Source organism: Amphibalanus amphitrite, unplaced genomic scaffold, assembly GCF_019059575.1.
Source record: "Amphibalanus amphitrite isolate SeventyFive unplaced genomic scaffold, NRLGWU_Aamphi_draft 000029F_arrow, whole genome shotgun sequence".
NCBI classification, from domain to species: domain Eukaryota; kingdom Metazoa; phylum Arthropoda; class Thecostraca; order Balanomorpha; family Balanidae; genus Amphibalanus; species Amphibalanus amphitrite.
Window position 1 is genome coordinate 971,557 of NW_024881525.1, and position 12,763 is coordinate 984,319.

The 12,763-nt window shown below is 51.4% G+C and overlaps 1 protein-coding gene across 3 annotated transcripts in view; it reads left to right on the forward strand.

Moving 5' to 3' along the window:
• Positions 1-11,389, forward strand: part of LOC122366401 (chondroitin sulfate synthase 1-like) — an 86,192-nt gene extending 74,803 nt beyond the window's left edge. For all 3 annotated transcript variants that reach the window (XM_043338629.1, XM_043338638.1, XM_043338647.1), the window contains 6 exons: positions 1,025-1,136; positions 3,747-3,940; positions 6,701-6,880; positions 7,420-7,581; positions 8,282-8,506; positions 9,166-11,389. In XM_043338629.1, coding sequence (XP_043194564.1) covers positions 1,025-1,136; positions 3,747-3,940; positions 6,701-6,880; positions 7,420-7,581; positions 8,282-8,506; positions 9,166-9,699 — 1,407 coding nt within the window. In that variant the 3' untranslated portion in view covers positions 9,700-11,389. The remainder of the gene's footprint in view (positions 1-1,024; positions 1,137-3,746; positions 3,941-6,700; positions 6,881-7,419; positions 7,582-8,281; positions 8,507-9,165) is intronic.
• Positions 11,390-12,763: the final 1,374 nt, after the last annotated feature.

Consider the following 12,763-nt stretch of genomic DNA (forward strand, 5'->3'; position numbering starts at 1 on the left):
ATAAGCTTTCACCTGACCTCACGCTAATACGACTATGTGTCAGATTACTTCATGTCATAGCCCTAAGACATCATGATACATATGATCAGCATTGATTAGTGACCTCATTTTTAAAGGATAGCTTCGACATTCGAGAAATCGTTGAGACAGACTGGAGACGAAGGCAAAGACCATCAGTTTTACCAATACCTGACCATAAGCAAGGATCGCAAAGTGGCATACATCTTATGAGCCGAGAGGCAATCTCAGACACAACACATCGCTCGACCAACGGTCATTTGCTGGTCCGGGTCGTGTGAATATATTGCATGTGATAGGTGATGCTCTGGGAACATTCAATCACATGTAGACAGCAGTTTCTTGGGACAAATGACCTCCATTCTATCGCAGTGAATAGGTATGGATTGACTTTATGTAATGCCTGCTTGCCAGTTGTCCTTACTGGAGCTGTGGCAGATAACTGCGTAAGCGTCTTTTAAATAAACGGACGTCTTGAGCGTTTTCTACAGTACTCAATCGATACATTTGCATCCCAACAGCGCAGAGTGGGTACTCGTGCCCCTCGTGCCTACCTTTTACTTACCGTGACATGACCGCTGTGCTAATGTGCTGACTGCTGATGTGTTTGACATGCGTTGCTCGGTCAGCATTCGACATGCGTTGCTCGGTTCTTTGGCCCTGGCCACATCCCCTGACGTCTATCTAGAGATATAGTTATTTCCCCATAGTGACCCCCTCCCCTATCCAGCCGTGTACTTTGCCCTTACAACACTGATAATGTTCTGGCCCTTTTTATCTCCATAGTGAGGACACTTAGCTGTGTACTCTGCCCTGCCCTGCCCTGTCCTGTCCTGTCCTGCCCTGCCCTGCCCTGCCCTGACCCCACACTCGCTATCGCATGTCCCTCCCCGCAGTCAGGACATCCAGCCGTGTACCCAGGTACCCTGCCCCACACCGCTGCTCTCCTAGCAAAGTAGGTAAGCCTTCTGTCTTCTGACCCCGCGACCCTCCGCCCCTCCCACAGAGTGAGCAGGTGCAGGAGGAGCAGCGGAAGAAGCTGGAGCGCTACCGTCAGGTGGTTCGCAGCACCCCCGAGGACCAGCTGGACACGCTCAGCCCGCTGACACGCCGTCTCGGTGAGCTAGGGGCGACCCCATCCCGACGGTATACATATGCTCTGTCGGGGTCACTGGTCACTCAGGGCTATACAGTCAATCGACTGAGACTTGGGAGGCGGGAGGGCTGGCTCTGAAGCCTATCCCGTGATGATCGATTGAGTTATGAATGTGCATGCGGTGCGAGCTTCCCTGCATTGTCAACATTTGGCGCGGTAAACATGTGCTATAGTGGCGTCCTTGCGAACTGAGTTTCCTGGTTGACTGGACTATTGTATACTTGTGTACCTATCATGCATGTGAGCAGTGAGCACCTCACGACGCAGTTTCACACACAGCAAAAAGTTTACCCAGGATTGTGACACGCCACAGGATTGTCGTGTAAGTTACGAACTTTGCGTGGGTTCTCCTGTCCGCCCGCCCATCCAATGTCAGTCCGCCGAACCGTCGGTAGTCCGTCCGTCCCATGTCGTGACTTCCTCTGCTGCCGCTCCCCGCCTGACATGAGTGATTGGCGCTCCCCCGCTGCGCCAATTGCCTCGAGGTCTGTGTCGTTCCGTGTCGTTCCGTTGTCTTCCCGTGTCGTTCTGTCGTAGTTACTTGACGTCCCGTCGTTGTGCGGCTGTTTCCGTACGCCTCTGCCCGTGACCTACCGTGACCTCGAGTTCCCGGAACCAAGGAAGGGTTCATTTTAAACTGGGTTCATTGTACTCGAAAACAGTCTCGTTTCTAGCCGGGATAATGTCACATCGGTGAATTTTAATCCTCTGTCGATCGACGATAACATCGAGCTATCCGATCATATACCTAGCCAGCCGTACCAAAATGTCAAAAATTAAGCTACCTGGATTCATTGCCCCCGTGAGAGTGAATACTTGGGTTCGTTGTACTCGAAAACAGTGTCGTTTCTGGACGGGATAATGTCACATCGATTAAATTAGATCCGCTGTCTTTCGACGATAATATTGAGCTGTCCGTGGCGACGTGGCTGTTTAATTGTTCGAAATTTAGCTGCCTTGATTCATGGCCTCCGTTGTCATTGGCAGCCCGCCAGTGAGTTGTGTGCAATTGTTGTAGGTTTATTGTGGTGGCTAGCTCAGGCCCGCGGAAGCGTCCCGTCCCGTCAGTTTATTCGGGATCAGCTATGCAGAGATGGAGTGGAATGTGTCTGCCGCCGCCCGGGCCAGAGTCGGGATACGGCGGCGGTGCCAAGCATCGCATTCACCTTTCACATGGTCCGGCGCTGGGCCAGACAGACTGGCGGCCGGGACGACCGGGATGCCGATGTCTGGTTCACTGGGAGGGCAGTGAAACCGGCTAACGGCCCTCCCAGTGCACTGAAACTGGCAGTGGCCCCCCGAGTGCAGTGAAACCGGCTAAACCCTCCCAGTGCGGTGAAACCGAATAATGATAATATGCCAGTGCACTGAAACTGCTATACGGTCCTCTCAGTGCAGTGAAACCGGCTTGGCTGGTTACGACCCACCGATCACTTCCTCGCCTGGTGGCGTTATCGGAACACCAGACTCCCTCCCTTCCTCGAACGAGCGAAGGGTGGCGACTCCTGTCTGTTCCGACGCCTTCCTCCCTCTCTTCCCTCGCCCGTCGTGCCTCCCTCCTGTCCTTCCGCGACTATTTCGGGCGGGCCCGCGGGAGGACGGACGGGGATGTCGCTTAACCAGCCGGACTGGCTGTGTGCTGAGGCCGTGTGCCTGCCGTCTATGGGTATAGGTGTCGACCGTCCCATTTGCTAATTGTCGGTCCCACAGTCCCTACTACACCGGCCAGTCCGTGATCTCAGCGCCTCTACGGCGCCTATACCTCCGTCCAGCGCCCGGTCTCAGGTGGAGCAAACCCACATAAATAACCGACACGATGCTCCTTTGTAAACTGCTCGTCTCATCAACCTGCCCTGTCCGTGAACTGTAACATGGCTCACGGTTTTTGGTCGTGTCGTGTTTTTTGAGCCGCCCACTGCGCTGTTTTTGTCGCGGGAGTTTTACTGCCGGGTAATTTCGGTGGTCCGGCGGGCCCGCTGGCGAGGCCTTCCATGACTCCATCTCTGCCTCCGGGCGGCTTCATCAATTCCGTTTTTGTGTTGAGTGCCTTTGGTCGGAGCTGCGTAGTGCGCGTCGGGCTCCACGCGAGACAGGGGCCTAATCAACCTTATCTGTCTCCGCCGAGCCGAAAAACTCCGCCGCGGCTATATGAACGCGCTGACAGGAGGGGAACCGGCTGGGTTGTTCCATTGTGGGAGGCCGCTCAACCGCTGCTAACACCGGCCTTGGTCGGTTTATATTTTTGTCACTTTTTATGTCTGTGGTTATTCGGAGATGGGAGTGGAGATCCAGGCATACGATGGGGACCCGTGGTCCGCTAGCACAAAACCGCGAGCGTCCTTGCCCCGCAAAAAGATGGGATGCCGTCCTCTGATAGACATACAGCGGGGATTATTAGTTGATGCGTAATCCGGCGGCCGGGATAAACGTCAAACTTTGACTGACAACTCTTTCGATACTGATGCAATCGCGTTCTGATTATAGCAGGCATGTGCACGCATATATGAGTCTAGTTAATTATCCCAATAGTGCACGCCTGATGTGTAACCTAGCCGACCTTATCTTTCTACAGGATCGCCGCCGAAGCTCTCCAAGCTGGCCGTCACTGAGCCGGAGCAGGAGCGTCCCTGGGCGCACCTCAACAACCACTACTTCATGCACACGGAGAAGACGCTGAACCCCAGTCTGACGGCCCAGATGCACCTGCGAAATGGAGTAACCGACGCCACCAACTCGCTCATGGATTACATGCTCTCCTTCTCTCAGGTAGCAAATACTGTACGGCGCTCATAACACCAGTCATCAGAGGGTTGTGATCCTCAGAGTTCCAGATCTCTTCGTTTGAACGGGAATAGCGTGGCAATGTCACAGTGTCGCTGGTCATGTGACTCAGGCTGAGCGGCAGACCGCAAATGTCAGTTCATCTGGCTGCCATCAGGTGACCCCGCGCCCGGCTGGGGGTCCTGGATTTCCACGCCCTGCTGGGGGGGGGGGGTGTTTGAACACCCCCCCCCCCTTGTAACTCGGCTCCTGGGCCACGTAGCGATACGCGGAAGGCGGCGTTCGAAAGAGCGTCAAAAATAATGACGAAATCACTTCAGTCAATTTTTTTGGTCTGGTCAAAGGTCAGGTCACCAGAGGTCATTGAAGGCAAAATTTCGCCGATTTCCAAGTCGAATATCGAAAATTTCCAAGAAGCCAACGCATAACTCGGGAACCAATAGAGCTACAGCGCCGCGGAAAAGCGCATTCGATAGCCCTATTAACGCCCCTTCTGAGTAATTCTCTCAGATTTGACCTAACGTCAACGGTTTTGCCTGCAGGGGGCAAAAACTGCAAAAATAGCCGATTTTTTTCGGAAACAGTTTTTCGGCAATAACTTTTGACCCAAGCCTTGTACGAGCTTACTTTTACCTGCATCGTGTTCCTCTCGTCAAGACGCATCGAATGAACTATAACTTGACCTTGAAAGGTCAACTTGAAAATTTGACCTCAGGTCAAGGTCATGACCTGACCTGAAAGGGTCATGTTGCATATCAGTCGATCCGTATCGTCGAGCTGAACACATCTAAGGCGTTTTCATCGCTCTAGCATGCCTCTATCAAAAGTTATTTGCGAAAAACTGTTAGATTCCATTCGTGACCTAAGATGACCTCAGGGCATAAACAAGGGTCACGGACACCATTTTCATGTTCAGTGTGTCTAAACCACTTGTAATTCAGTGTTTGGGAGTGTTTATAATGTCTTTCGTCCCAAAGAGGCGCATTTCAATTTTCTCCCATTGACTTATAATGGGGAGGTCGCAAAATTGACCTGACCTTAGGTCACCGATATCAAAATTCCGAGATATACATTTTATAGATACTGTTACCCTTATCAATCGCTGAAAGTTTCAAAGCGATCGGTCACTCGGTGTAGCTATGACAGACATTGAAACTTTTTATGAGGTGAGGTCACTTCAAGTGACCTGGTGACCTGACCTTGAACGACCTTGGTCTAAAATTTTCACAACATGTGTAGAATTGATGTATGATAAGGTGTACCAAAAACGGCGGCGCTCCGCGCCGCCGTTTTTGAGATATTCGCGAAAAACCACAAGGGGGGTGTTCAAACACCCCCCCCCCAGCAGGGCGCGGGTTTTAACACTGTACCAGGTAGTGCCTAACCTTTACTTTATGCCGCTACCCCTCGGTCAGAGGCCTCTGCGTCGCACCTCTGTATCAGCACTCAGTAGCCGCCGGAGGCTGCTGTGGCGATCACCGGACTGAAATTTGCATCGCCGGATTTCCCAGCGGTGGGATCAGCTCCATATAGGCTTAGTGCTGCCGCCGTCCTGCATGTTGCGTTGGTCGGCCCGGGCTGGACGGGGCTGCTCACGGCTGAATGCAGTCGGGCGGTCCGATGTATATACGGGGCCCGTACGGACTCTGACTGACATCTGGGTGACATGGTTATCTGCACCGCTCTGCGGCGGGCGGCGGTAGCGGCGGTGTTTACGCCCCCGGAACACGCTGTTGTGACCAGGAGTGATAGTGACCTTCCTTTACCACGACCCGACCACTTGCATGCATGACCTTACCATTATCGGCATCCGACCGTGGCACTGCTCCAACCACTGTCAGCTGTTATTGTCCGCTGGGTATACCGTTTACACTTTCTGCTTAGTACTTACTAATTACTATAGTTCATTTCTCGTCCGGTGCAGCCTCCGAATGCCAGAGCTTCAGGGAAGTCATTTTTGTGCCAGATATCTAATTAATTACCAAGCGAATCCCCTTTGCTAGTTTTTTCTTTTCTTCAAATGACATTCTTAAATGCATGGACTCCTACAACAAGTTGTATTTTGTTCTTGTAATAGGTATGTGAATTTAATTATAAGCGCTCGCTTTAGTTTCTAATAACTGTATTGAAGCGAAATAAGGTCACCTTCATGGAAAAATGCGATGTGAACGAGAACATCGCGTAATATGTGGGTAAACGGGTTTCCTAATAGCGCGGTATATGGGCGTCAGTCCATTCCGCTGTGACCAGCCACCAGTCGCACGGCGTTTGGGGCGGGCGTCCAGTCGATTTCGCGTGGGACACTAGCTGGAGGTGTCCAAGTTCGAGAAGTGTCTGTGGGAATGATAACAACATGTCCGGGTTTCGAACCATGTCAGTCCGCTTTGTCTGTAGGCACGCAAGAGTCTAGGTCAGATGGACCCTTATGTTTACGTTTTCGTGGTACCAATAACGCGGCGCTGCTTGAGCACGCAATCAGTTAGCTTTTGCGCATTTAATGTCCTTGGTCTAGATTTACATATTTTCATCTTTCCTTCCATACCTTGAGAGCTTAAACACGGCAATGTGTTGTAACTTTACGGATTTTCCTATTGATCTGAAACAGCACATTACTTGCGTGCCAGAATGGACTAGGTAAGTCGGACACCTGCGTTTCTAACCCTTGATCGTTCCTCTGTTTTGCCCTCTGGCTGTGATATTTCGACCTTTATCCCCCGCAGTTCTAACCCTGACCGTCCCCTCCAGGAGCGCGGACGGAGCCTGAAGCTGCAGGAGCTCAACTACGCCTACCACCGCGTGGACCCGCTGCACGGAGTGGACATGGTGCTCGACCTGGTGCTCCAGTACGTCCGCTTCCGCGGCAAGCGGGTGGTGCAGACCGTGCGCCGACACGCCTACATGCAGCAGCCGTTCGGAGTTCCCGAGGTGAGGGGAGGGGAGGGCGAGGTGAGGGGAGGGAGCTGGGTGGGTCCTAAGGACCTCCATCCCACTCAGGGCTCGTGAGAACCTCCATCCCACTCTAATGAGACCCATAAGTAAATATTTCAGAGGGTCAGTTTGGATTTTCATTAAAATCATTTCCATCAGTTAGAGTCAGCTAAGTGCATCCATTCAACCTCTTCTGCAGATGGTCGTGAATATTGTGCGACTACTCACAGTGCTCTGAGTAACTGTGATTCTAACCGGCTACCAGACACGTGATGTTCTTATAAGGAAAACATGCGACTTTTTAGCGCACTAGGCCACATCTTAGGACAGGTTATATTTACATGAACACAAGGGCTTACATAGGCTGCTATAAACTCTGAACAGTCGGTACCAGCAACGGAAATGCAATACTTTTTACGTGCCATGCAGCCATTGTGCGCAGTGTGCATTGTAGATTCGACTACTCCCTCCGTTATGCCTGTGATCGGACGTGACTGGGCATTTGTGTAACCATTAGTTCCGCGTTTGCCCACCAGGTGCGCGTGGTGCCCCGTCGTGACACGTCTACCGTGGTCAATGTCGTGGTGGCCGTCTCCAAGAAGGTGAAACCGTTCTACCGCTTCTGCGACAACCTGGAGCAGATTGGACTGGACGGCATGAGGATCATCTTCGTCTTCCACGAGAATGATGTCAGCGAGGTGAGATACGGAGCTTTTGTCTAAATGTGCCTGTGAGTGTGATATGTGAAATATGTGATGTGTCTGAATGTGACTGTGCCCTGCAACTGTCAGACCACCCTGGCACCGGTTTTATCGGCGCTGCATGGACGTGCAGAAGCCACTATAATTTGTTTATTTCTCCATTGTTCTCATATTGCATTCGCTATAAACGTCCATGCTATGGACACTCCTCAGTGTTTCTCATCAGCATGCAGTGCAGTTCGAAGCGTTCGTCTCGTCCGGTGGTTCATGGCTCAGTTCACTGTCGCCGTTGATGCATTTCTCTTGTCAAGTATTGACCTTGACAGAATCGTCCATGCGAGCTAAGCGATACAACAAGTTGCCGTTTTAACGAGGCTGACATTGAATCTTTTGAAAGTATTTAGCGAATGAAGGCGCTTCTTTCAGAAATGGTTGAGGTCTAAGTGGTTCTTTTTCCATTCAATATGACGAAACACATAGTGTTATGCATTTGAGATTCGGTGAGAGCCTGTAAGTCCAAACATAATTCCAAACGGCCCGATGCCTTCCCTTCCATTCTGTGACATCTGTCCTTTGACCACAACTGACTTCTTCACTTCAATAGCTACCCTTTATTCAATGGCCTCTTCCTCAGCTGTCGTGCGGCCTCTAGCTTCCATCCTATCACAGCTGACCTCTATATCTTCGATCCCCACAGGAGGAGAAGGAAGCGACGGTGACTCGGATGCAGCAGATGCAGGCCTCCTACGGCGAGTCCATCTCCATCATCAACACGGCCAACACGTTCAACCGCGCCTCCTCGCTGATGCTGGGCGCCAGCCTACTCACCGACGACGACCTGGTGCTCTTCATGGACATTGACGTGCTGTTCGACGCCGCTGCCATCGACTCGGTCCGCCAGTTCGTCGTGCAGGGCAAACAGGTGCGTGTGACCCAGGGTATATCGTGTGACTGATCGGTGGACAGAGGGGCAGGGGCAGGGGAGGAGACTTGTGGACGGGAGACGGTGGGCTGGGAGCGTAGAAGCGGCCGGTTACTGTGTTCGAAGGTGATAGCAGTGTTACGTATATAGAGCATCATAAAGCGACATGTGTTACTGCCTTGTATTATCGTGCGGCCGGCCTCCACCAAATGACGATACATCCTGGCGTCCTTTAGAACGGTGTCAACGGGCCACCGCGGTAGTGTCACAGATTCCTTTGTCTGACAATGAATCACATGGTGTGGAATTGTGTCAGTGAATTGCCGTGAGCTGTGTGCATTGTACTGTTAGTCAACTGACAGTGTTTTGTATGGCAGCGAAACCATGACTTCCGTTTCTTTCTCCATGAACGTAGTATGTCAAACAATTTAACACCAAACGCTCACTCGCTCTTTATTTGATAAGTAACCTAAGTGGGCAGAACGAATCTCTAACCAACGATTTGACCGTGGGATTAGCGTGCATCTTACGTGTGTTAAAGGAGCACTTAACCCATTATTATAGTTATGTTATTGTCTCACAAGGGAGACCTTGAGAACCATATCGCTGACATACAGTATCAATTCTGAATTTTACTTACCCGGTGCGTTTGTCGCCAGGTCTACTTCCCGATCGTGTTCAGCCAGTACAACCCGGAGAGTCTCGGACTGGCTGAGGTGGCCGCCGACTCTCCCGAGGTCGACCCGCGCCGCGGCCGCTTCCGAAACTTCGGCTTCGGCATCTGTGCCGTCTACGTCTCCGACCTGAAGCTGGTGCACGGCCTGGACGAGGGCATCACCGGCTGGGGCAAGGAGGACGTCGACTTCGCCAACCGGCTGCTCAAGAGCCCGCAGAACTACACGATGATGCGCACCACGGAGCCGGGCATGATCCACATCTACCACCCGATGGCGTGCTCCTCGGCCAACCTCACCCGCGAGCAGCGCGTCATGTGCGAGGGTTCCACCAGCACGTTCGAGGCGAGTCGCGAGACGGTGGCTCGCGAGGTGCTCTCAGACTATCGGATTTTCCCGTTCGCCGAGGCGCGCGCTGCTCAGGAGGCGATGCGGGTGCGCGCCGAGGCGAAAAAGGCCAAGGAGGCGAAGGCGGAGGCGGCGAAAGCGAAGGCGGCAGCGGCGGCGGCGGCCACGTAGCGATTCTGGTGACTAGGAGGTGTGGCGATGGTCGGGCGTATCGCTCGACCGCCGGACGCTGTGATAGGGACAGGAAGCGGGCCGTCTATTTATTGGGGAGCAGCCGCCGCCGCCGCGACCCTGGACGATACGGAGCTTACGGAACCGAGGTGCCAAGACGTGTGGAGTGAATGTGGCGGCCGGACCGCCACCGGCTGACCTGTGTGGACCGTCCGAGGGAAGGGAGAGCCGGGCGCACGCCACGGCGCAGCTTCCCGCGACCCCGGATGGCGCGGCCCCCTGGTGTTGTTTTCCATGGTGCTCAAACGGATGTGGCAGAGATGTGGTTCCTTGGGTGAAGTTTTCATTTGAAAACAGTATGCCCTGACCGGTGCTTCCAATCGGTATTTCCTCGATAAGTGCCTTATTTCAGTGTATGCAACTCTTCTGCATCAATTATATCGATACTTATCGTGTGGTTGGTATTCAGGTTCGCACCAGTCACGCGAATGAATCACTTAGTGACGAAGGTGTGAGGCTTTCCATTGCATTATTTATTCTCAGACCCTTGTATATTTATGATTCATCTCATTTACATTCTGTCCTCCCCTTCATTCTCGTGTTTGCCTGGCTACTGCTTTTATTCTTGCATCACCGCATTATTTTAATTAATCGTCTTATTCCGGTAATATTTCACTGTTCAGCGACTGTGGCTCGATGTTTTGAGGATGCGCTCATCGTTCGGCGTGCACGGCATGCGATAACCAGCGATTTTCTATAGGCAAGGTACTTGCGAATTAATTTTAATGTTTAGTTTTAAGTCTTGTGAGCAATCAAACGAATGACACGTGTGTTTCGGCGGATTCCTATCATGCTCATATGTTGTGTGCTTGCGTCGCGATTGTATCAGTAACTGGACCGTGCCTGTATCTCCTTCTGGTTGACGGCATGACATTCTTCTTTTCGTGCGATTTTGTAATGTCTTATGTCTTCAAGATTCGCACAGATTGTGTACATTTTTATGAGCCATTCGCTTGAATCCCAGCTACCGGAATTGCTTTGCTTGAAAAGGATGACTCCCCATTATGAGTCAGCCCAAAGTTACCACACCTTTCGAAGACGTTTCTGTTGACATCAGTGGCGACTCGACCAAATGTCGATGTTCCTAGATGTCTTTGAAGTCCCGGGGTCGCCCAAAAGTGCCTCAGCGTCACTTGTGTGAAGTTCACCGTCACCTCTGTGGCTTTTGTCCTCACCCGGGCTCCTAGTTAGTTGTAAATGTATCGAATCGAATCACATATCATAAGTGTGTGCGTGTGCGCGTGAGTTGCTGAGCGGGGTAGCTGCGGGTAGGCGATGTATAGGCGGGCAGAGCACAGGGTGCTGGGTGGGGGTGGGGGAGAGGGGTGTCGCGGTGTATTGTCGATGAATACCAGTGTCTTGTATGCGATGACTGTGACCACCCTCTGATGCCGGATCGCGGCCGTGCTGCTCTGGTCCGACTGACCGATATTTCACTCTGTGAGCGAACTGGGGCGATCGACCTGCCATCTAGCACCCGCCTGGGCAATCACCGAGAATAACCGGGTCGTGTCTTTCGCTGGTTGCCAATTGGATCACTCCGGCTGATAACTTTATACTCTTGTGTGCGCATTCGATGTCTCTGTATGTGTATATGTAGTTTGATAAAATAAATGGAAACATACTAGGGTGACCCGCGTGCTCCGCAACGCGAAAAGGGGGTATTTACGATCGGCGGGTGTTTGGTTGTTCTTGTGTCGGTTGGGTTATCTATCCATTTCGGTCGATTGCTTTTTGACGGCTAAACGTTTTGGTTTGGAAAAAATATCCATCGCATCGAGGTGCCCGTGTCTGATAAGCATGCTTTCCACTTCCAGAATCTGTCAAATGTGTTTTATAATTTAGGTGCGTAGTTTTATGACAAATTAAAGGCGTAGATAATTTTCACTAAAAATCGTTTTGCAGAGGTTTGAAACATTTATATTTTTAAGAATACTGTTGCTTGTCATGCAAACGTGATGATTGGATCTTGGAGAGAATTGAATGCTCTTTCCAATGATAGCATTTTCAATTGTCAAACGTATCAGGTTAAGCAGCAAAATCTGTGTAATTATTTAGTGGCACATTTTGGACAAATACCATTTAATTCAGCGATTTTTTCCACATTGTTTTTGATCAATTAGCTTTTCACAATTTTTCCATGAGAGGCGGTACATTTCTCTTGCCAATTGACGTTGTTTCAACTCTCTCAGTCTGATGGTCACGGGAAAATAAAATAAAATCCAAAATCCGTTTAAAATGGCACTTTTTGAAATGAAATTGCCCTCACACTTGCACGTGGCGCGTGCCACCCCTGCACCGCACACTATTCGATTGCCCGTTCGATTCTCTACACGATGCTGTTTTCCCCGTACCGGTCGGGCCCACGGTTACCGAGATATTGCACCGGGACCGGACCCGTGTCGGGCAAATTTGGCTGTTTTCGCCCGTTTTTGCCAGCCGATTAATACATGTCAAGTCTATGACGCGAATTTGCACTTTTTGGGCACGCGCCACGCGCTCGCTATCGATCCGATCGAGCTGAGACCCATCAAAGGCACGTTGTCCATCCTTGCTCTATGAGTTGCGCAAACTTCAGCGCGGTAGGTGCAACGGTGTGACCTGTAACCCGCGCTACGTAGCACCATGTCGCGACCTTCGTTATAGACAGAAACTACGTCACCACAAATAGTAATATAGACAAGCGGCTGCGCCACTTGCTTCGCGGCGTAGCCATAAAATGCGGGAGCAGTCAATTTGCTTTCGAATGGTGTTTGATTTAAATTGATCTGTCGTCTGGAAGCAGAGATATGGACGGAAACGTGTAGAGGAAAATTTTGAACATAAGAACTATTCTGAAGGCTAAGTTGGATGAAATTTGGGTCATACGGGGTCAAGTCAGGTCAAGTTGGCCATCCCTGGTCACACTGGGTCAGGCCAGGTCACCTTCGGTCAGGCCAGGTCGTATAGGTCACCACGTCACATTGGATCGGCCTGTACCACACGTCTACTACTTCTACCCATA